Below are 24,606 nucleotides of genomic sequence, written 5' to 3'. Positions count from 1 at the left end.
GACAGAGAGCGAGACAGAGAGCGAGACAGAGAGCGAGACAGAGAGCGAGACAGAGGCAGAGCGCGAGAGGCAGAGCGCGAGAGGCAGAGCGCGAGAGGCAGAGCGCGAGAGGCAGAGCGCGAGAGGCAGAGCGCGAGAGGCAGAGCGCGAGAGGCAGAGAGCGAGAGGCAGAGAGCGAGAGGCAGAGAGCGAGAGGCAGAGAGCGAGAGGCAGAGAGCGAGAGGCAGAGAGCGAGAGGCAGAGAGCGAGAGGCAGAGAGCGAGAGGCAGAGAGCGAGAGGCAGAGAGCGAGAGGCAGAGAGCGAGAGGCAGAGAGCGAGAGGCAGAGAGCGAGAGGCAGAGAGCGAGAGGCAGAGAGCGAGAGGCAGAGAGCGAGACAGAGAGAGAGACAGAGAGAGAGACAGAGACAGAGAGAGAGACAGAGAGAGAGAGAGAGGCAGAGAGAGAGAGAGAGGCAGAGAGAGAGAGAGAGGCAGAGACAGAGAGAGAGGCAGAGACAGAGAGAGAGAGAGACAGAGAGAGAGAGAGACAGAGAGAGAGAGAGACAGAGAGAGAGAGAGACACACACACAGAGACACACACACAGAGACACACACACAGAGACACACACACAGAGACACACACACACAGAGACACACACACACAGAGACACACACACAGAGACACACACACAGAGACACACACACAGAGACACACACACAGAGACACACACACAGAGACACACACACACAGAGACACACACACACAGAGACACACACACACAGAGACACACACACACAGAGACACACACACACAGAGACACACACACACAGAGACACACACACACAGAGACACACACACACAGAGACACACACACACAGAGACACACACACACAGAGACATGCAGGTTCACTGCGTAGGCGGGACGGGGAGTTTAACAGTGATTGAAGACTCAGATGTAAAACAAAACTAATTTTCTATGTGATAAATACTTCAAGAAATGGGCATGAATAGCTTAATGTCTTGGCAGTGTCGAGCACTGAACTGCTTCAAAAATAGAACATGAAAAAAATCTGGGGCATTATTTCCTTTTAATGTTTCAAAGAAGTCTCACCATTGCAAGTATTTTCCTTTGTATTGTCTAAACCACGTCATTGCTGCCTTTTATAGTTTCTTCATTGCTTGCTACTACTGTAGCTGGTACTATTGATAACTGGCCAATGCCAAGTGCCAATGGTTGCTAAGTAACCTGGCCACCTTCAGAAAATGTGAAAGGCTCTGGGGGAATGGGTGTCTGGAGGATATGAATGGGCCCTTCGATGGAGGAAATGCCATCTAAAGGCAGATGAGTTAACCTTTGGGTTAGCCAACCCCATCCACAACTCGCAGGCCGTGACCCAGCTGCAGTACAGAACAATTCAATGCAAGAGTGACTGTGGACAGTCCGAAACACGGTTCAAGGTTTCACGTCCCTGCCTTAAGAGATACGGAAGACAGTCGCAGGAGTTCAGATGGCAGGTGATGATTGTTCAAATTAGGTGTACATTACACAGACATGTCCACACATACATGGCGAGATTAGGAACAATTTTTAAGGCAGAAGACAGAAGCATCAAAGCTGCCTAGGAAACCACAGATCAACTGAGAAGCCAGTAGAAGAATTAGGTTCCTCACATCGCAGATAGCTGTGTTTCTGAGACTCTTTGCACAATCTCAGTGAAACAATACAAATCCTCCTCACACACATACAATTTTCTATTGTTATGACTAAGTGGTCACCAAGTTTCACACTTACCCCTCCTGAAATGGAACAGATCATGACCAGGGATAATGTGATTAGAAAGACCTTTTACCTTGTCAGCAAAATGCTGGATGATGAAGGCCTTATTTGACAAGCGTGGTTTATGAAACAGTGCACTCTTGTTTAAGTGAGTGTTGTACAGCTTCTGAGCCCATGTGTCATCAGATCCTTTGGGCATCTTAATGCAAAAAGATGAAAAACACCAGTCACCAATGAGAATTAATACGTGCTTTCATATAATCTCAAGTGAAAGCTACTCTAAAGTCTAGGGATGAATATTTTATATCTGCTCCTGGTTAAGGCCTCCCTGCCCTGAAGTCAACTACGTGTTGTGAGATTGAAGTCACATGATTCCCTTCTCTGAAGGACATTAGCGAAGAAGTTGGGATCCTTTTGTACAATTGGGAGGGGGCAGGGGGAGCCCCTCTACAGGGCTACAGACAGCACAAAGTTGAAAGTTCACCCCTTCCCCCCACCCCCTACACCCATTTTGTTTATTTGACCCCATTCCCATTGCCTCCCCAACACCCGCACTGAAAATCTGACCTCTTTACCCCTTCCCACCAGTGCCACGTCGGCTTTCCCCAGAGGGAGAATTGAAGCCGTGGGACTGCCGGCTGCCGGGTCTTGGTGGGCCCGGAAGCTTAAAGGTAAGTTGATGCTAATGTATTTATTTTCTTGATTTGAATATGCAGATGCAGGTCCCGTCGCCCAGTGGCAGTGGGGGCCGCCGGGAGGATCAGGCTGGGCCCTCTCAGCGTCAGCCTCCAAGTCCGGCCGCTGTCGGAACAATCTTCCGACTCCCTCCCCACAGAGCCAGACACTGTGGGCTTGGTAAAATCCAGCCCTGTGTGGGCAACAGTCACTCATTGTGATTTCCCCCAGAGCAATCAATTAATGGCCAGAGGGTGGGCTCGCTGTGCAATTAAAGACAGCAGGCGGGCTCTCAAAGCTGGACAGCCAATCAGAGGCCTCCCAGCTCGAAAGCAGCAGCAGGGCGTGATGCCAGGTAAGTGAGGGAGAAGGCGCTTCAAAATGGAGGCTCCCTCTCGCCAACTTTTTCAAGTTTAAATTAAAAATTGGATTTTGCAGCCAGGCCACCAGTGGGGGTGGTGGGGTGGTAGTGCGGTGGAAGCCCCTCTACAGGGCAGCCTGGGGTTGCAAGACCTGGGCAGGGAGAGAGGGTCTCATGGCTTGCTTGGAGCGTTTGCCCCCTGGTCTGCTGTCGGGAGGTCACCTCCAGGCACCTAAACCGACCCCCACCATCAACAGAAACCTGGAGGCCGCCTGGGAATTCCCAGTCCAGGCACACCCCTACCATCCCACCTCTGTGAAAATGGACCGGGGCTGGATGGAGCCAGGGCTATTTTTAGCTCCTGCCCTCCTCTGAACCCCGTGCCGGCAGGGTTAAAAATCAAGCCTATAGTGACCCCAATATTTTATATATTTTGGACAATTTGAAACACAGAAGCTTCTCAATTACTGTGATGTGAAAACCCCAAGGCAGGAGACTAGTTAGTTACTGAATGAAAGTCAAACCATTTATAATGGTCGAGACCTACCTTGCACTCTTCATCCAATAGGTCCAGAATGCCAAGTTTAGCTTCAATTAGGTTGATACAAGGCTGATTGTCATAAAAATCTATCAGTGTCCATGGAATCTGTTCCTTCATATACTCCTCCTGCTCCAGCTTGAAAACATGCTGAAAAGTAGAACAAAAATCTACATTAGTCATCACAGGCCTCTAAACTGCTGAAAATATTAAATAGGCAAAATTCACCCAGCCATTTACATGCTCAAAGGTAGAACAGCAATATGCTGCAGGAAGGGCCATTTTCTACATTGTTGCACATAGCGACTGTCCTCAATGCTGTTGAGTTGCTATGACGAACTGCACTGATTGTCGAACCTGCAGCCTTGGAAAAGCACATTGCCCTGTGTTGAAGAACATTTTAATTCACTGGATTTTTAGTGCAAATCTCTATCAGTTTCCATCACTTATTCAGGGCAGCTATTAAAATTCAATCTCGTATGCAGAAACTAGAACACAATCTACTGGTAACATGCAACCATTATGTGCCCATGTACTACATCTAGTTCAGATTTTATACCTTTTGAACCTGTGTAAGAGACCTCCCTCCCCAGCTCACAGCAGTGCCACATATCCACCTCTACTGATATGGCAGCAGTAATACATATGAAACTCGACTAGTGTCCAGTGGAGACTTCATAACCTTTCATCCGACAAAGTTGCTAGAAACTGCTGGTTATGACTCTTGCATTTACCTAAAATTTACTGTGCACTTTGACAGCAGTAATACAGATAGTGTTTGCTCCAGAACTTTTACACAAGTTAGCACTTAATAGACTGTCAACATGCCTTTAGTTGCTGGCCATGGGGATTGCTAAAGAATGCTGAGTGGAATGCGTCCAGTGCCTGCCCCCCTTCATCAGTAACATATTTTGCAGAGGGCTCCTTCAACAGCCATTAGGCATTTTAAAAGGAGCCTAACACCTGTTTCAGGTGTCTCCTGCGATCCTTAAAAATTGGTCTCAACAATTTAGCAGCAAGACCAAAAGCTGTGCAATTTGGGCCCAGGCATTTCACTGCTAAATTGGCGTGCTCTGCAATGTTTTATGCCTAAAAATGGGCACACCGCATAATTTCTAACCCATGATCTAACTTGTCTTAATTCTACCGTTAATAATACTGCACGTGCCCAGCATATGTCCAACTCCTTCAAGATTCCCACGTTCCTTTTTGGTAATACTGGCAGCTTCTCTGACACACAAACAATGAAATGCCACTACTGATGAATTGTATGCCATACAAATTGAAATTCCGTACTCCAAGCCGCAGCTAAAAGTAATAAAATTCTCCTATTCGTAAAACTGTTCAGCTTAAATGAATTTGTGGTTGACTTTTTCTGATTTCGCTCAGTGTTTTCAGGGGAAAGGTAGAGCTGCAGGGGGTACCCAGCTCAGATAGTCCTCTCAACTTTGAAATAAAAAAATAAAATTACCTTGGATAATAGCGGCTCTGTTGCCCCAAAAGGGACTCTAAAATGATTCATTTAATTTACGACTGGAGCCATTTCAAATGCATAGGGCAAGTGCTCAAATCATGTGGTTTTAACTTGCTGTGGCCAGAGCAGAACAATGTAGGGTGAACTAGCACAAAGGAACAGGAGGAGGCCATTTAGCCCCTCGAGCCTGTTCAGTCATTCAATGAGGTCATGGCTGATCTGTGACCCAATTCCATACACCCAACTTTGACCCATACCCCGTCAAACCTTTCATGCTATTGAATGATGGAAGCACAGAAACATTCCCCCATCAAGTCTTTCCAGCTTCGGAGAGTCTAATCATTTATTTCAACTCACATTGTGACCTCCATTGGCAACTACCTCCTAAACCCCATGCAAGAACAGTAAGCTGCCTTCAAACATGTATCAGGCCATTTTTTGATGTAGTCAAGCTAACTGCTTCCTTAATAATTGGGTTTCTTAGGGAGTCTACTCTTAATGCTTGTAGCCCAAACATCATGGGAGTAGAAATTAGTCTTGGATGATAGCACAAAATGGGTGTTGTGCCATCAGCCATCCATTATACTCCCTGATCACTATCCAATTCCATTGGCTTTCACAGAAATGATCAAGCGGGTGTATAACAGGCGGCCAATGAAATATCACCTGTTCAATGCGACAGCCAAGGTGATCTTCTAACTTCAGTAGAAAGATTTTTTTTTTTTTAAATTTCCAAAATATACTTTATTCATAAAAATCTGTAAAAATTACATTGCCAAACAGTTTAAAACAGCACCAAAAAATACAAACATTGCAAGGGAGATCAGTTTCCTTCGATACTGTCATGAGTTTCTTCCCAACCCTTCCGTTTCACAATTGTCATGTCAATTACAGTTTTACATTTCCAGCAATTGAGAATATTAACGATACAGTTCGAGGGGTTTCCCATGGATCCAGCCCCTCAGTCCAGCTTGGTGGACCTTACACTGTGCTCTTTCCCCATTGAGCCTTTGCTGCGGCTGCCCCAAGCTTTAGTGCGTCCCTCAGCACGTAGTCCTGGACCTTGGAATGTGCCAGTCTGCAACATTCGGTGGTGGACAACTCTTTGCGCTGGAAGACCAGCAAGTTTCAGGCAAACCAAAGGGCGTCTTTCACCGAATTGATAGTCCTCCAGCAGCAGTTGATGTTTGTCTCGGTGTGCGTCCCTGGGAACAGCCCGTAGAGCACAGACTCCTGTGTTACAGAGCTGCTTGGGATGAACCTTGACAAAAACCACTGCATCTCTTTCCACACCTGCTTTGCAAAGGCACATTCCAGGAGGAGGTGGGCGATCGTCTCTTCCCCACCACAGCCAACGCGGGGGCACTGTGCGGAGGGGGCGAGACTTCGGGTGTGCATGAAGGATCTGACGGGGAGGGCCCTTCTCACCACCAGCCAAGCTACGTCTTGGTGCTTGTTTGAAAGTTCTGGTGATGAGGCATTCCGCCAAATGACTGACGGTCTGCTCGAGGAACCATCCGACAGGATCCACCATTTCCTTTTCCCGTAGGGCCTTGAGGACATTCCGTGCACACCACTGCCTGATGGACCGGTGGTCAAAGGTGTTTTCCCGCAGAAACTGCTCCACGAAGGATAGGTGGTACGGCACCGCCCAACTGCATGGAGCGTTCCGCGGCAATGTGACCAGGCCCATCCTTCGCAACACCGGGGACAGATAGAACCTCAGCACGTAGTGACACTTGGAGTTTGCGTACTGGGGATCTACACACAGCTTGATGCAGCCGCACACGAAGGTGGTCATCAGGATGAGTGCCGCGTTGGGTACATTTTTCCCGCCCTTGTCCAGAGATTTGAACATCGTGTCCCTCCGGACCCGGTCCATTTTAGATCCCCAGACGAAGTGGAAAATGGCTCGGGTGACTGCCACGGCGCAGGAGTGGGGTATGGGCCAGACCTGCGCCACGTAGAGCAACAACGTGAGCGCCTCGCACCTGATGACCAGGTTCTTGTAGAAAGATATGCATTGATAAGAGACAGCTGTCAGTTATAACACTTTGACAGAGACACAGAAACTCAAGAGACACATATCACTTACCATATTAAACTGCTGCTGCAATTTTTCATTGGCATAATTGATGCAAAATTGTTCAAAACTGTTTACTTCAAAAGTCTCAAACCTACATAAGGATTAAGAACATTAACTGTAGTTAAAAGAAAACTGAAACTTCTTTTTAAAATAAAATGAACAAATTAATTCCAGGAAACATGCACATTACAGGCCTGGGTTGCTACTATCACCTTGCTGGGTAACAAAATCTGATAGATCAACTACTCAAGAAACTAACATGAAGTTTTCAAATTGACCAACACAGTCTGCTTGCATTATTATGGACAGAGTAATGGGAAGCATGGTGGTGCTGAGTGATGGAGCACTAACTCAGAATCTGCGTCCCCCCCCACTCCGCAGTACTATCTCCATGATGCCCGCACCCATATCTGAGCCACACTGAATGGGGAGGTGCCAAATAGACCAGCAGCGTCTCAGAAAGGAATATGCCAGCAGGGTGGTAACCCCACACCTCCCAATGGTTGCCAAAAGGAGACAATAGCAGAAATCCAGGAGCAGTCTGTCACATGCGTTCTCAACAGTTGATCACAAATCCTGACTAGGAAGGAGATTTAAAAATATTCTGCACTGGGCTTGAGTAAATGATCAGATTCACCAAACATGTAAACTTTGCAGAATTCAAAACTTTTTTTTCATGAAGTCTTTGTAAAATGTGCACATGATATAGGTGCAACTGACAGCATGACAGTTGTAATATGTGAATATGATAGAAGATAGTATGTCGTAGGTATAATATGGGAGAGCATGAGAATGGTACAATGCTCAAGTATGATGTAGCTACAAAGAGAATGTCATAGGTTTAAAATTTTTCCACTTGAATCCGCACAAACTTCCTCGAACTCATCCTTTTCTGAGAAACTCAAAACTATGAAACTAGCAGTAGCAGTGAAAGTGTAGAGAGCTTAGTACTTACAAAGCAATTTGGATAAAGTACATATGTGGGCAAAACAATGACATACGGCGTTTAATGAAGATATGTGCAAAGTATTACAATTACAAAGGGAAAATGGATGGCACATGCCCTGTGAATGATGTTAAATCAGCTAACAAAGTCGAAAGAGAAACAGGAGTCCTAGTAGACTCAGGATGTCTAATCAATACAGAGCAGCAAGCAGCTAATAGAATGTTAAACTTAATAGCCAGAGCATGGAACACATCAGTGGAAGTTGTGCTGAAATTGTACAGTGCTTTGGTCTGACCACAGTTTGAATACTGTATCCATATCTGGTCACAGATATTCAAGCACCAGAGGCAGCGAAGAGAAAAGCCAAAAGGCTAACCACTAGCGTTAAAGGACTGAGCTGCAAGGAAAGAACAGAACATTAAGAGCTTTCAGACTTAAAATCACGCATCTAAATAGTTAACTTAATAGTCCAACAACGACTCAATTTTAAAATCTTCATCCTGGTTTTCAAGTCCTTCCATGGCCTCGCCCCTCCCTCTTTGTCACCTCCACCAGCACTAAAGCCTTAGAGATCTCTGCACTCCTCCAATTCTGGCATCTTGCACATCGCCAATTTTAATCGCTCCACCATTAACAGCATGCATCAGCAGCCAAGGCCCTAGAATTCATTACCACAACCTCTCTGTCTCATTCTCTCCTCCTTTAAGATGCACCTTAAAACCTACCTTTTTGATCAAGCTTTTGATAGTTCCATGTGTGACTCTGTCAAAATTCTTATTTGATAACTCTTGTAAAGCACCTTGGGGATGTTAAAAGCGCTATATAAATGCAAGATGCTTTGATTGTATTAAAAGATATCTCACAATATGGAAAAAGTTAATGTGGCAAACTACCTTCAACTAAGTTAAAAAAACAAACAAACAGATTCAAGTTAGTAAAAGGCAAATTTAGAACTGAAAACAAGAAGCACATCTTCACAAAAAGAGTGCACGATACATGGAATGGACTCCAAGACTTAGTATTGGAGGCAAACATCCTAAAAGCATTTAAGAAACAATGGGATGCTGCAATGGAGGAACTAATGGATTTTTGAAGTGGATGAGCCAGAAAGAGTAGATTGGTAAGGGACAACACCAGGGTCTTTCTCAATGGATGAACCAAGATGGGGATGAATGATCATCATGATCATCACCTTCTTGAAAAACTTTCCTTTCTTCTTCAAACTACAAGATTTAAAAACACGTTTGCTATTACCTAACTAACCTAATCTTTCTCCTCTGCTCTCTTAACCTTTTCAAACTCAGTAATATCCTGCACTATTTTCCTTCATCTATGTGCCTGAAGACGTAGTAGGATTTATTTTAAATAAAGATCCCAGTATACACTGTCTAAAATCAAAAGGTTATTCCAAAATAAGTTGCAGAAAACTTTGCAGACCACTACCAAATCTGATCTGAGTACCAATGATACTCAATAAGCCACCAGGACCTCTGTCCTTATTGCTAATATTCAGGGAACCCGCTCTCTAACACATACCTTAACATATATTGCAGAATAGTGCAGTGGACGCAACATGACATTGTTATACAAAATCAATGTGCATGCACTTTCTTGAAAGATTAGGCAGAACAGCCAACTCACCCATATATATCCAACACTCCAATGAATGAATGCTGCTTTACTGAAGCACGTAGAGCTTTGTTAACATGGTGAACAATCCAGTTGAAGACACTGGCATAAATATGCTTCGCCAGAGCATCCCTGGCATTGATGGCCTGAAACCTGGGCATGGGCTTGATATAGGTCTCCGAGCCAGTGACGATCTTTCTGTGGCAGAGCCAGTGAGCCATCTGTTCGTAGTCCACTCCCAGCAGATCACAGAAGATGATCAGATGTTCAGAGTTAGGCTGCCGGAAACAAAACAAAACCACATCACAATCAAGATGGGCACATCACTTCAGCTGGCACTATTTAGTCAGCTCATTTCTTTTTAAAATCAGTCAGATGGGACAAAATGGTTTATAGTTAAACCACTCCAATCATGTGGTTGGAAGTACATGTTCTAGCAAGGAGCTTTTCTGCAGGTGCTTTATTTGTGTGCTCTGCTGATATGAGAACTGTACATAAAGAGCTGGTTATTAGAAAGTGAGAGAGAATCGCGTCAGAGATTGCTGTATTTATCTTCAAGAATTATCTTTTCCCTTTCCTCTAACTCAGAGAACTACTGCGTATAAATATTTTGTTTCTGTAACCCAGTGCTACTTCCTGCACATTAGTGAAATGGAACCAAAGACAAACGACACCGTTAAGTGCAGTCCAGGTTACAAGCGGGTTTGGAATCATGTAGAGCATTTAAAAAAAAACTGGTGTAATTATGAGCTGAAATACTCCAATAGGCAGTGCCCAAGCCAAGAAACATCCAACATCCCTGTGACAAGTAGTACTGGCACTGAAACTCCAACCATAAAGGGGTATGTTGATAATCTATTTGTCTAACCTCCGGCAATTTTTTTTTTAAGATTCATATTAACACTCAGTTACAAGAATAACAGGTCCTTGTTGTGCTGTTCGCAGACCAGTTACCGTGCCTTCCCTACATCAACCAACAGAGGGCCCCTTTTAACATGCCAATATTCGACGTATTGCATTCAGATACCAACCCGGCCTTTCAGCAATCACCAGTGGAGCTGTCTACAAATCATAGTCATAGAGTCATTTACAGCATAGAAGGAAGCCATTTGGCCCATGGAATCCATTCTAAATGACTGAAAGCTCGAGCTGAATTTTTATTTCTGGGAATATTACAATCCAATATAGAGATGGAAGAGGATAATCTGAACATTCAATTTAAAAGTTAAATTAAGAATTACATGAGCAGTCTATTTGCAAATAAAATGCAGCAACTTCAGACGGGAAAGGATATGCATTTCTAAAAAGCTATTGCAAATCTAATGTCTTCCAGTTTATTTTTCCATGGATTCCAGACTCATGCCTTTCATATTACGAGAAAATTGAACAGATACAACAGTGCTAACACCGTACAGTGCAATGTAGATGATATAGTGCAAGCCCAAAAGAATGGAATGCAGCAATCACAGGTAGGTGGAGTAACATAAGCTACTCAATCAAAAATTGGATATAGAGAGCAGCGAAGTGTAAAAAAGGTTTATGGCAAGGGCAGCCACAATACAGTGTGAAAATAGAACATCACACCTCAAACCAGGTAAGAAGGATATCAGTTCGCACTAACAGTAGCTGGTACTTGTTAAATAAAGTGTCTGATGTGATCATAAAGAGGTCATCTTGAAACTTAGAGAGATCTGGTTATGGTTTAGATGGCCACACTTCAATTCTACCATATATGTCTATATAAACATTAAAAAGAAATTACATATTTCTTTCTTTCTATATAATATTTTATTCTATTCTTTACTTCTATATATAATTATTTTCTGTATATAATTGGGAACATCTATTTAATTTTCAAGCTGAAAATTCAGTGTAGAAAGGCTGGGTCGAACACAGCTGCAAATCCGATCCAAGAATAGTTGTACATTATTTTCCACATGCACATTACAGTGACAGACAGCACAACGTCAGTCATTCAAAGGATTCGGAAATAGCTAGAGACAACTGCCTAGATTAGTGCTTCACAATACCAAATATTAAACTACATATAGAACATCAGCAAACTGTAACCTGCCAAGGAATAGCACATTCTCCACCCAATCAAGAAAAAATAAACTTTTGAGCATGTAAAGATGATGCTGACTCTGTTTAAACCACACTGAGCGACTTGATGCTTTACATCAGTTCTGGGTTGATAAAATGTGTTTGTTAATAAACAAGAAAATAAATAACAAAAGATTCAGCGTTATTCTAAAGGGAGACCCAAATTGGAAAATGTCTATGGGTGAATTTCAATGCAACATTTTAATAAGAGGCGAGTTTAGTGCAGATAGATATTCCGTTTGGAAAACTACAGACAAATATGCTGCTTAAATCTTGTGGAATATACAATAGCTGTTTAAGAGATTCACGTACATCTTAAGAGATTGTGGTAGATATAACGTGTTGGAGCTTTTCGCCCAAACTATATTCCAGCCAAGCTTCGCGATTGGGGTTGTTTTCGTTAGAGAGAAGGAGGAGGAGAGGTGACTTAATAGAGACATACAAGATAATCAGAGGGTTAGATAGGGTGGATAGTGAGAGTCTTTTTCCTCGGATGATGATGGCAAACACGAGGGGACATAGCTTTAAGTTGAGGGGTGAAAGATATAGGACAGATGTCAGAGGTAGTTTCTTTACGCAGAGAGTAGTAGGGGCGTGGAACGCCCTGCCTGCAACAGTAGTAGACTCGCCAACTTTAAGGGCATTTAAGTGGTCATTGGATAGACATATGGATGAAAATGGAATAGTGTAGGTCAGATGATCGGCGCAACATCGAGGGCCGAAGGGCCTGTACTGCACTGTAATGTTCTAATTCTAATTCTAACACTCGAGCAATTCTCCAGCAAGGCCAAGTTTCATAAAATGTGCTCTTGTTTGATTTTAAATGATTTAATTGTGGATGGAATCACAGCTGCAGCTGCAACAGAAGGTCAAGCCCATCCTTTAATTGTTGAAATTAGTTAAGACATCACAGTTTGTCTGAGTCACTAGAGATCATCAATCTCAGATCACAATGCAAATGTATGTGAGGTGATCCATGTACAAGATGAGCAGATACTCACTGCTGAACCAAAATATGTAAAGAGAAATCTCTGCCACATGTACAAGACATCCCATTAGCCATTGTGGCTCCACAAACAGGGCGAAGTTTGATTTTAATGCATGTTAATTGTTCTATGCCAGGGTTGTCCAACCTTTCCGCGTGGGGAGCCACATTACAATTTTTGTCTTACATAGGTGACCGGTGAGACAATTTCATAGAGTCATGCAGCACAGAAACAGGCCCTTCGGTCCAGTGTCTGTGCTGGCCATTAAGCACCTATCTATTCTAATCCCATTTTCCAGCACTTGGCCCATAGCCTTGTTTGCTATGGTGTTTCAAGTGCTCATCTAAATACTTCTTAAATGTTGTGAGGGTCCCTGCCTCAACCACCCCTTCAGGCAGTGTGTTCCAGATTCCAACCACCCTCTGGGTGAAAAAGTTTTTCCTCAAATCCTCTCTAAACCTCCTGCCCTTTGCCTTAAATCTATGCCCCCTGGATATTGACACCTCCGCTAAAGGAAAAGTTCCTTCCTATCTACCCTATCAATGCCCCTCATAATTTTGTATACCTCAATCAGGTCCCCCCTCAGCCTTCTCTGCTCCAAGGAGAACAACCCTAGCCTACCCAGTCTCTCTTCATAGCTGATCTGCTCCAGCCCAGGCAACATCCTGGTGAATCTCCTCTGCACCCTCTCCAATGCAATCACATCCTTCCTATAGTGTGGCGACCAAAACTGTACAAAGTACTCCAGCTATAGCCTAACTAGCGTTTAAACAGCTGCATCATAACCTCCCTGTTCTTATATTCTATGCCTCGGCTAATAAAGGCAAGTATCCCATATGCCTTCCTAACCACCTACTCTAACCTGTGCTGCTGCCTTCAGTGATCTATGGACAAGTACACCAAGGTCCCTCTGACTCTCTGTACTTCCTAGGGTCCTTCCATCCATTGTATATTCCCTTGACTTGTTAGTCCTCCCAAAATGCATCACCTCACACTTCTCAGGATTAAACTCCATTTGCCACTGCTCTACCCATTTTACCAGCCCATCTATATCGTTCTGTAAACGAAAGCTTTCCTTCTCACTATTTAAGACACCAATTTTCATGTCATCTGCAAACTTACTGATCATACCTCCTATATTCACGTCTAAATCATTAATGTACACTACAAACAGCAAGGGTCCCAGCACCGATCCCTGCGGTACACCACTAGTCACAGGCTTCCAATCGCAAAAATAACCCTCGACCAACACCCTCTGCCTCCTGCCACTAAGCCAATTTTGGATCCAATTTGCCAAATTTCCCTGGATCCCATGGGCTCTTATCTTCTTGACCAATCTCCCATGTGACACCTTATCAAAAGCCAATTAACAGACACTTCAGGGCCTTCACCCACCTCCACACTGATTTTACGCATGGCAAGCGGGTGTCCTGGAGCCGGGAAAGGCCGCCCAGTGACAGCTGGCGGCATTTCAGTGCCCTGGGGGTGGGCCCTGACAATCGGGCGCAGGGTGCCCGATTGAGGGCCGCCCCCGCTTCCCCAACCAGCTCCAGGACGCCCCCCTTCCCCCCAAACGACCACCCCTGCCTCACTGATTACCCACGGCGAGGCAACCCAAACTTACCTGGACTCCTGGCTCCATGTCCTCGGCTGGGCTGCAGTCCCAGCAGTGGCCACCGCTCCCAGTGGCACTGCTGGGACTAAGAGCTGCCGGCCCACTGATTGGCCGGTAGCTCAATGAGGCAGGTCTTCCTCCCTCAAGCAGGTGGAAGTCCCGCCTCGGAACAATTAATGCCTGGGGACCCGTAAAATGCAGGATGGATCCCCAGGCTAGGCAGAAGAGAGTTCGCCACCGACTTTTACGTCGGTGGCCAGCTCACGTCCGCCCAACATAAAATGCAGCCCAGGGTTTTCCGGCGACCTTTTACAAAAAAGTTGGAAAACCCCGAATCTGTCCGATGTTGGGAAACCACTGTTAACGCTCTCATGCAGCACCTGTCGGCTGTGAAATGGACTTGCGATATTTTTTTTAAAAGCCAGTCTGAAAAAAGACAATGGAAAAATTCTCGTCTGTGAAATGCATCCGCGGGCCAGATCCTGGCCCATGGGCCGTAATGTGAACAAAACTGTTCTATGCTCTAAACCAATGCATACAGATATGGAGAGACACTGGGAGCCTGGAGAGGGGAGTAGGAAAGAGTTCCAAATAGACAAGAGATAGGTACCAGGTAGGAACAGGTGAATATGCTGCTCAGATTTTTTGTAGACAGAGCATCTCCTACAAATGCATCATTCCCACCCCTGCAAAGATCGGTCCTTGGCTTCCTCCTCTTTCTCATCTATAGGCTGTACTTGGCAACTTCATTCACATACATAGGGTCAGATTCTGGCTGTATGCTGAAGACGACCAGTTCTACCTCTCCATCACCTCCATTAATCCCTCCACTATCTCTAATCGCTCACACTGCTTGTTCAATGTCCAGTTTTGGATAAGCTGCAATTTCCTCCAATTAAACACTGGAAAGACTGAAGCCATTGTCTATGGTCCCCACCACAAACAATTTTCCTAGCCACCCATTCCATCCCCCTCCCAGATCACTGTCTCAGGCTGAAATAGACTGCTTGAAACCTCAGCATTGTACTACACCCCAATTTGAGATTCTGCTCTGTTCTATATCTTCTCAATCACAAAGGCTGCCTGCTTCCACCTCCATAACAGCACATGCCTCTGCTCCTACCTCAGGCCATCTATTGCTGAAACCCCCATTCATGCAACCTCCAGACTGGACAGGTCCAATAATCTTTTGGCTGACCTCCCACCCTTCATAAACCACAATTACTCCAAAACTCTGCCTTTCCTATCCTATCCCGCACCAGCTCTCACTCACCCATCACACCTGCATTGGCATCCGGTCACCTAGTGTCTCAAATTTAAAATTCTCATCCTTGTGTTAAATCGGACACGCCCTCACCCCAACCCATCTCTAACCTCCTCCGGTCCTCCAACCTTCCCTTCGTCCCTCCCTTCATCCAACTTTCGGTGGCTGTGTCTTCAGCCACACATACCCTACACTCTAGTATTCCCACCCGAAAGGAAAAGCAGGATGTGGATAGGTGATGGTTTAAGACTACTCAAAATCCAACCCGTTGACTAAGCTTTTGGCTATCTCTTAATATCTTGTTCATTGCCTTGGGCGTCAATTATTTTCATTACACCTCTGAAGTGCTCTAGAGCATTTTTCTTTGTTACAACAACAACAATTTGTACTTCTACAGCGCCTTTAACATAGTAAAGTGCCCCAAGGTGCTTCACAAGAGTGTTATCAAGAAATTTGATACTGAGCCGCATAAGGCAATATTAGGGCAGATGAACAAAAGCTTGGTCAAAGAGATAGGTTTTAAGGAGCATCTTAAAGGAGGAAAGCTAGGTAGAGACGCAGAGAGGTTTCGGGAGGGAATTCCGCAGTTTAGGGCCTTAGCAGCTGAAGGCACGGAGGCCAATCATGGAGTGATTAGAACCAGGGATGCTCAAGAGGCCAGAATTGGAGGAGCGCAGATATCTCAAGAGGGTTGTAGGGCTGGAAGACATTACAAAGATATGCATAAGTTGTTGCTGTGACTACAACATCTGTTACAAACATACGACTTAGGAGCAGGAGTTGGCCATCTCCACACCATTTACCCACCTTTGTTCCATAACCCTCAATATCTTTGCCTCAAAACAAACCATCAATTTCAGTTCTGATATTTTCAATTGACCCCCAGCCTCAACAGCATTTGGGAGAAGAGTTCCTGATTTCCACTACCCTTTGTGTGAATAAGTTCTTCCTGATATCACCCCTGAGCAGCCTAACTCTAACTTTAGGGTTATCCCATCTTGTTCTGGACTCCACACCCCCCACCACCCCCACCAGAGAAAATACTTTCTATCTTACCAAATCCTTTAAATCATCTTGAAAACCTCAATTAGATCACCCCTTAATGTTTAAACTCACTTGTCCCCTTCCTGCGCTTGGAAGGGGTAAATTGTTCATGGTTCCTGCTCTATTACGCTGGTTAGAAAATGCGCTTCTGTGAATGTTGGGTGAAAATGGAACTGGACTCATCAGTGAATTCTCTCCCCCCCCACCCCCCCCCACTCCAGAGTCGAATCATGCACCAACACTCACTTGTATCTCACAAATGAAGAATGTTTACTCCCCCAGTGCACATCAACACATAAACCACATACTTAAATATGCATGGCTTAATCTTTGGACAAGCATGTTCTACTGGCAGGATCAATCAGAAGATCCACAACCAGCCATGAATGCAAAAGCTGAATGTTACAAGTGAGATGACAATAGCTGTCCTCAATATCAAGGCAGCATTCAACTGAGTACAGCACCACGCAACTTGCATTGAATATCCAACCACTGCACCACCAGTACATGATGGCTAAAGTATTATATAAAGCAAGCACTGCAGCAACTTAGAAAGCTTATTCCAATAGCACCTCCCAGTCTTGCAGCCTGTACCTCCAAGGCCAAGAGTAACAAAATCATGGGAACATCACCACCTCCAATTTGCCCTCCAAATCACAAACTATCCTAATGTGGACAAATAATCACTGTTCCTTCATTATCCCTGGGTCAATATCCTGGCTCTCCCCAATGAATACCACTGTGGGAGTGCCAACACCCTACAAGTTGCCATTACCCCAAACAATGCCCAAGTTCAAGAAGGCAGCACACGAAAGCCTTAGCAGAGATGCTCGAGGTAACTAATTATTGTGGCTTTCACTTCAGCCACATCCAAACAAATTAAAGAAACTCCACAGATCTTCAAACACTCAGGGATACTCACAGGGATAAAGCAGTTGTCCGCATCACGATCATTTGATTTAACTGCCACATTACCCAAGTGAAGAATGGCTGCAAGAATATGGAAGATACCCATCTGGTAGGAGTCATTAATACCTGCAAAATTTTTAAGGCAACATTGTCAACTTTGAGGTTAAGCACCATTTCCAAGGTGAAATTCTACTCGGTGACATGAGCATACAAATTAATGTGTACAAATGAATCCTCTTATTTTAGCAAAGCCAGTTCACAATGAACTTGTTAACAGTGCCACTAAATAGCAGCCAAAGGAACTACACACAGGCCAACATCACAAAGCAGGATTTTACCTTTCAAGTCTTCAATAGAGCAGCAATGTTTCATTCTGGGACCATCTGAAAGCTCTAATTATTAATTTTTTAAAAAGTGTATGGTCAGGAATTCTCACATCATGGCTTATCCCAATACTATGGCAATAATGAATCACTATAGTCAGAGGGAAGACTCTTCTCTATCGCACAGACATCGTCCTTTCCAGCAGGATATTTCAAAACCGAGTGACTATTCGGAGCAAGAATGTGCCAACCTTAGTTTTAAGTAACAGTTTAAAATAATTTAGATAATGGCTACTTTCTGGACAGCTGTTGCCAATCTCTCCCTGGGAATGTACAGAATTTTCAAAAACATTCTCTATTGATCTTGGCTCACACATACCTGGAAAAACAACATGATTTATTTCAATTATGCGGTTTGCCTGAGTCACTAAACAAGCAGTGAATGTGATAAGAGGAGCCTAGAGAAATGAGCTTAATTTGTGGGGATTAAGTGAGGAAAATATTAAAGAAGTGTTTTAGGTTCAAATGTTTCAAAACAAAAGCAGCTCAGGCAAAGTAAAATGCTGACTGTTATTTAGTTTTCCAATCTGCATTGTTGACCAGAAACTTAACTAACCCAGCTACATAAATAATAATAATAAACATGAGCAGGTCACAGGCTGGGTATTCTGCAGTGAGTGAGTAACTCACTGCCTGACTGCCCAAAACCTTCCCACCATCTACAAGACACAAGTCAGGAGTGTGATGGAATACTCTCCATTTGCCTGGAAGGGTGCAGCTCCAACAAAACTCAAGAAGCTCGACACCATCCAGGACAAAGCAACCCACTTGACTGACACTCATCCACCACTTTAAACATTCACTCCCTCCAGCACCAGTGCACTGTGGCTGCAATGTGTACCATCTGCAAGATGCACTGCAGCAATTCACCAAGGCTCCTTTAATAGCACCTTCCAAAATACCCATGACCTCTATAGCCTAGAAGAGCAAGGGCAGCAAGTGCTTGGGAACATCACCATCTGCAAGTTCTCCTCAAAGCCACACACCACCCTGACCTCGGAAATCTATCGCCGCTCCTTTATCATCACTGGATCAAAATCCTACACCGCACGTACTGCAGTGGTTCAAGAAGATGGTTCAAGAAGACGGCTCACCGCCACGTTCCAATAGGTAATTAGGGATGGGCAATAAATGCTGGCCTTGCCAGTGATACCCACATCACAAGAACGAATATACAAAAAAAAAAGAATTCTATCTAATGTTCAAGATGAGGTTTAAAAGGCATTGTCAGCAAAATCTGACTCCTTAAAATCCAGAAGTTGAAATGTGAGATTAAAGCCAATGAAACGGTTTCGATAATTACCTAGTAAAGAGCAAGCCTGCCTTGTATTCATCATTTCTTTGGCATCATCTATTCCCTCAATGGCAGGACTGCCTCCTAAATTTGTGTAGTGGAAATTTTGGGCATGACCTGAAAGCAAAAAGGCATCAACAGTAGAATTAATTAGGGTGATATTTTTCTACTGGGAGAAATTGAAGCTTCTGAACAAAGCATTAAAAAGCCATGTGCATAGCACTAACAAAACCACAAACTAAAAGTGATTTACAATATTAATGGATAGTCCTCTGCATTCTCCTTTCAATGGGTGGGATAAGTAAATTGTGTCATTGGTGCAGTTCCCCAAACAATCTGAAAAGGCAACAATAATGCCTTGGCTGAGTAACAGTTTTATGTATCGACTGTAATGTGAATGCCAATCCACAATGACTCTAATGGGAAGCAAACAGCTTTGGTTGTGATATACTGTGCTCATGAAAAGTAGACATTTTGGTAAGCTGTCCCATACAGACTAATACACAGGAGATACTCTATGCAGTGGTTTTTGTCGAGGTTCATCCCAAGCAGCTCTGTAACACAGGAGTCTGTGCTCTACAGGCTGTTCCCAGGGACGCACACCGAGACAAACATCAACTGCTGCTGGAGGACTATCAATTCGGTGAAAGACGCCCTTTGGTCTGCCCGAAACTTGCTGGTCTTCCAGCGCAAAGAGTTGTCCACCACCGAATGTTGCAGACTGGCACATTCCAAGGTCCAGGACTACGTGCTGAGGGACGCACTAAAGCTTGGGGCAGCCGCAGCAAAGGCTCAATGGGGAAAGAGCACAGTGTAAGGTCCCCCCACCAAGCTGAACTGAGGGGCTGGATCCATGGGAAACCCCTCGAACTGTATCGTTAATATTTTCATTTGCTGTAAATGTAAAACGGTAATTGGCATGACAATTGTGAAATGGAAGGGTTGTGAAGAAACGCATGATAGTATAGAAGGAAACTGATCTCCCTTGCAATGTTTGTATTTTTTGGTGCTGTTTGGCAATGTAATTTTTGCAGATTTTTATGAATAAAGTATATTTTGGAAATTAAAAAAAAGGAGATACTCTTCATAAAATAATTCAGAAAGGACTACATAGCGATGGCAAGTAATTGGCGTGCAGCAAGACACATGATTGCTTTCAGAAACTGAGGTCTGCACTGCCTGGGGGCTGTTTAGGCTAATTGGGCATCAAACTGTAGGAATTTGCAGAATCTATTTCAGGATGTCATGCCACATCAAATCATTTGCCATAATTTTGACATCATAGAGGGTTTTAATGCGGTTTCTCAGTTAATCAGGGATCCTGAATGGTACAGTCATGGTACATGAAACTATTATACTCAAGATTCTGACTAGGGAATTTATACTGGCTCGTGATGTTCAACTTCCTATTAAGTTTTAAGAAATGAGCTAGAGCCTTACGTATGAATTTCTGCTCATTATCTCAGGTAGAAATTGATAAAGCAATGATAAACATACTCAGCTTGAGAGCTTTGAATTCTGGCAAGTGTTTAGAGGCACACAGCTGGTAGAGAATGTGGTAATTTCTTTCTTCCTCAGCCTGAAAGAGGAGGTAGATGACAGTTTCAAATCTCGTGTGCATAGTTCTATTGTAGAACTGAAAGAAGTCATTAATGCCCAATGTCCATACTCCAGTACAACTAGTTGCATCAATACAGTTAACCATGGGGCTCCTCCCAGCCCCATTAGATTCCCTATTGCTGCCACCCACCACTAGGTATACGGGGCAGTCTGACTGCCACCATTGTCACTCCCACAATAGACGAAGGAGGTTCAGCTCTATAAATCAGCACTAGCCTGGAAAATATTTCTCCCATCACTTCCCCCTTTCCCCATAATGGAGGTTTCTGCTACCTCAAAGCATTCAACTCAACAACTCAGATAAGAGCATGTCCGACGTCTTGAGAAATAGCGAAAGCCGAGATCTGAACCCAAGCACTGTGGGCGAGAACTACTGGAGTCTATTGGCTCTGTAGACTTTGAATAGACCAGCAAGTGTGGTGCCCTTCATTCTATATTATATTCCATTTCCAAATGGCTCCAAAGCCCCATCAAAGTTTTCCATACATGTGCCATTAAACTACTTCTAACAATTAATAGAAGCTGTCAACATATACAACATATGCTTTGTCTATCTACATGATCTTGAAGATCCTATAGACATGTGGCTGGTTAACACTTACCTGAAAAACAACTCGCGATTTTTCCAACAGGTACGTTCTCATGTTCGCTCCTATGATGCGATATCTCCTGTCAAACCCAATTTCAATGTATTTCCCAAAACGACTGCTGTTATCATTTCTGGTAGTTTTTGCATTGCCAATTGACTGCCAAGCAAACAGAGACAAAGGTTTCTACATCACACCATAAAATTATCCTTTAACCAATGCTCATAGTAACAGGATTAGTAGTACTATAGCTAGAGGAATGGTGAAGCTTGTATTTTAGCGCCCAGGTGGAAGAAAATTCTGTTGAAAGAATCATACACGAGTCATTCATAACAGCAACCACTAGTTCTTCAGAGAGCTTGCTATTTGCAGAAAGTTTAGATGCAGGTTAGTCATTGTAAAGAGACCCAAAATAAATTACTAAAAATAATAGTTTTGATAGTTAGGCTCTTAAAAACAGACAATGTTATGTACAACATATTACTGTTCCATTTTGTGTTCGCACAATCTATAGCAGCAGATAAAGTAATGTAGTTTGAGGGCACAAAGTTAGCACATAGTCATTTCGCCTCTGAACTAGGCTCAAATCAAGCACAGAACATTGGATAAATGTCTGTCAGTTGCAAGTTTCCCAAGTGATATGACATTGAATCATTCTGTGCCCAATTCCTAATGGGTCTGATGTGTAACACAGAACTGCCTAACAATTCAGCACAATTGGTACACGTTGAAAGTCTCAGACAATGCACATTGATGGCTTCTGTGGGAACTACAAAAATATATACACTTTTACTGGTGGCAGCTTGAAACGGGAAGATTTACTCAGTGCTATTAGATTGTGTAAGTCCTGCTGGGTTCCAGTTTTCTTGTGCAAGTAGATCTGTCATGAAATCTATTTAATAAATTCAGATCAGAAAAGTAAACATGCTTTGTAATGTTTTATAATCATTCGTCTGCCTCCATTTAACATTTTTAGAAAATGCAATTCTTTGTCCCTTCCTCTTTGTGTCTGTCTTAGGAAATGGTACACACAGTCTTCAGTCAGTTCCACTTAAATTAAAGACAAGAAGCACTTTCTAGTTTCCTACTCTTCCCTGAGGAGCAGTGCCTACTTCTGCTCTGCATCTCCTGCACCCCGAGCAAGATTGGGAATTAGCCACATGGTACCAATCAAAATTCTGGCACTCCATCATATGGCACATCATTCGTCATCTGTGAGCTGGCAGGCCACTGACAAGCCTTTGCATGCAAGTGGAGTCAACCAATAAACAAATGTAACCAAAAAAAAATAGTGGTAAACAAATCATCAGTAAAAGGTGAGCTCCCCTGCAATTCTCTTCAGCTATTCCCCTTTGGTGTGGTGTAGATGGTACGTACCCAAGTGGAGAGGTTAAAGTTTAAAGAAATGTCAATTCGTGTAAAGTGGTTTGCATTGGTAGTTTTCCTATGTTCAGAATTATCAACTTTCAAAAAAAAACTTTTCAATAATACTTTTCATTGCTGAGATTTCAAAATGGCAGCCCAATAGGGCGGCACAGTGGCGCAGTGGTTAGCACCGCAGCCTCACAGCTCCAGGGACCCGGGTTCGATTCCGGGTACTGCCTGTGTGGAGTTTGCAAGTTCTCCCTGTGTCTGCGTGGGTTTTCTCCGGGTGCTCCGGTTTCCTCCCACAAGCCAAAAGACTTGCAGGTTAATAGGTAAATTGGCCATTATAAATTGTCACTAGTATAGGTAGGTGGTAGGGAAATATAGGGACAGGTGGGGATGTTTGGTAGGAATATGGGATTAGTGTAGGATTGGTATAAATGGGTGGTTGATGTTCGGCACAGACTCGGTGGGCCGAAGGGCCTGTTTCAGTGCTGTATCTCTAATCTAATCTAATCTCATGATTCACATTCAAGAGGACTACAGCATGGGCCAAGCTATACCATGGATGCTCTCGTTCTCAAGACAGTGAACGTTACGATCATTGCATAAGCAATTAATAAGTTGTACAACCCAAAAAATAATAAGAGTGCAAATGTACCATCTCATCACAGTGTACATGTCATTCAAATGCAACTTCCAATCCATGTACATGTGCAATAAACTCGAGGAGTTTCACTCTGCAATTCTTCCAATTTATCCATCAAGTTAACTTTCGCTACACATAGTCAATTAAACAATTACAATTAAACTCGACAGTATTCCATTCCTGGAGCAATTACAGGTATTAGTTACTAGTGATGGCAGATTCATTTCACTCCACACTCTGAAAAGGCTCACAATCTCTTTCACTGATCTCTAGCACCATTACCCAGGCAGCTGTAATTACTTTGATATTCAGATCACTTTTTGTTCTTCATTAGCGTGTGTTTTTCTGTCAGCACTTCAGGAAGAATTTAAGTATCCCTAGGGATAATTTCTCTGACCTTTACAAATGAACACATACTATTTTGCTGTTTTAAAAGTTCAATTAGAGTCCAGTAATCACTTATTCTATGAAGGAAACAGTTAAAACGCACTGAGGTGATGAGGCCAAGCAGATACCCTGGGAGCATGTATGCTCATTATTGGAGTGTCAATGTGATTTGCCTCTTTCAGTGGATCAAAGGAATTTCACTATCCCAAAGATTTGCTAGAGCATATCAAAGCTTTCGTATGATCACACTTTGAAAATTGTCCAGCAACATTCTCTTCAAAAGCAAGTTCATAAGTTCATAATAAAAGCAAAATACTGCGGATGCTGGAAATCTGAAACAGAAACAAGAAATGCTGGATTCACTCAGCAGGTCTGGCAGCATCTGTGGAAAGAGAAGCAGAGTTAACGTTTCGGGTCAGTGACCCTTCTTCGGAACTTCATAAGTTCAACAGACCAAGGCAATACCATTTGCTCTATTAGTGACAGAGCCAATGGTACAATATTGCTGCTAATGTCACCTCACAGGTATTGTGTTCATAGGAGCAGCTCCTGGCAGCACAAAGACTTGGGACTAAACAATGCAAGGTAAGCTCAACTGACATCTGGAAGTGGATGAACTACAATTTCGACATGAAAGTCATGAATCATATTGACAGTTAAAAGTACATATGTGACCCCTCCACTTTACTCGCATTTGGATCCAGCAAAGTTCTGCTCATGATGCGTTATGAAGGGTACACAAACCAAGGCTCTACATCGGCCTGGTCCAATTCAGAAAGGCTAAAATCCTCACAACAGCGCAAACTTCACACTTTGATGATGCATTCAAGCCTATCGACTGTGTCCAAGAGAACCTTTCACCTTTTGGGCAATGCAAAATGAAGTGGGTTGGATCAGTTCATTCAGTCTCACAGGCCATGTTTAAAAGGAGCT

General features: G+C 43.6%; 1 protein-coding gene across 9 annotated transcripts in view; it reads right to left on the bottom strand.

The window, feature by feature from the left end:
* Window positions 1–24,606, bottom strand: part of myo5aa (myosin VAa) — a 189,764-nt gene that overhangs the window by 75,230 nt on the left and 89,928 nt on the right. For 8 of the 9 annotated variants that reach the window (XM_068017977.1, XM_068017976.1, XM_068017979.1 and 5 more), the window contains 8 exons: window positions 21,288–21,431; window positions 20,563–20,644; window positions 19,075–19,182; window positions 17,402–17,514; window positions 9,480–9,745; window positions 6,902–6,983; window positions 3,342–3,482; window positions 1,832–1,957 (listed from right to left, as the gene is read on the bottom strand). In XM_068017977.1, the coding sequence (XP_067874078.1) occupies window positions 1,832–1,957; window positions 3,342–3,482; window positions 6,902–6,983; window positions 9,480–9,745; window positions 17,402–17,514; window positions 19,075–19,182; window positions 20,563–20,644; window positions 21,288–21,431 (1,062 nt within the window). Of the gene's footprint in view, window positions 1–1,831; window positions 1,958–3,341; window positions 3,483–6,901; window positions 6,984–9,479; window positions 9,746–17,401; window positions 17,515–17,726; window positions 17,963–19,074; window positions 19,183–20,562; window positions 20,645–21,287; window positions 21,432–24,606 lie in introns of those variants that run through there. The other variant, XM_068017985.1, reaches the window with a different exon arrangement.

The sequence above is a fragment of the Heterodontus francisci genome, chromosome 38, assembly GCF_036365525.1.
Source record: "Heterodontus francisci isolate sHetFra1 chromosome 38, sHetFra1.hap1, whole genome shotgun sequence".
Classification (NCBI taxonomy): domain Eukaryota; kingdom Metazoa; phylum Chordata; class Chondrichthyes; order Heterodontiformes; family Heterodontidae; genus Heterodontus; species Heterodontus francisci.
The sequence above is the reverse complement of the archived record's forward strand: the minus strand, read 5'-3'. Positions and strand labels throughout refer to the sequence as shown.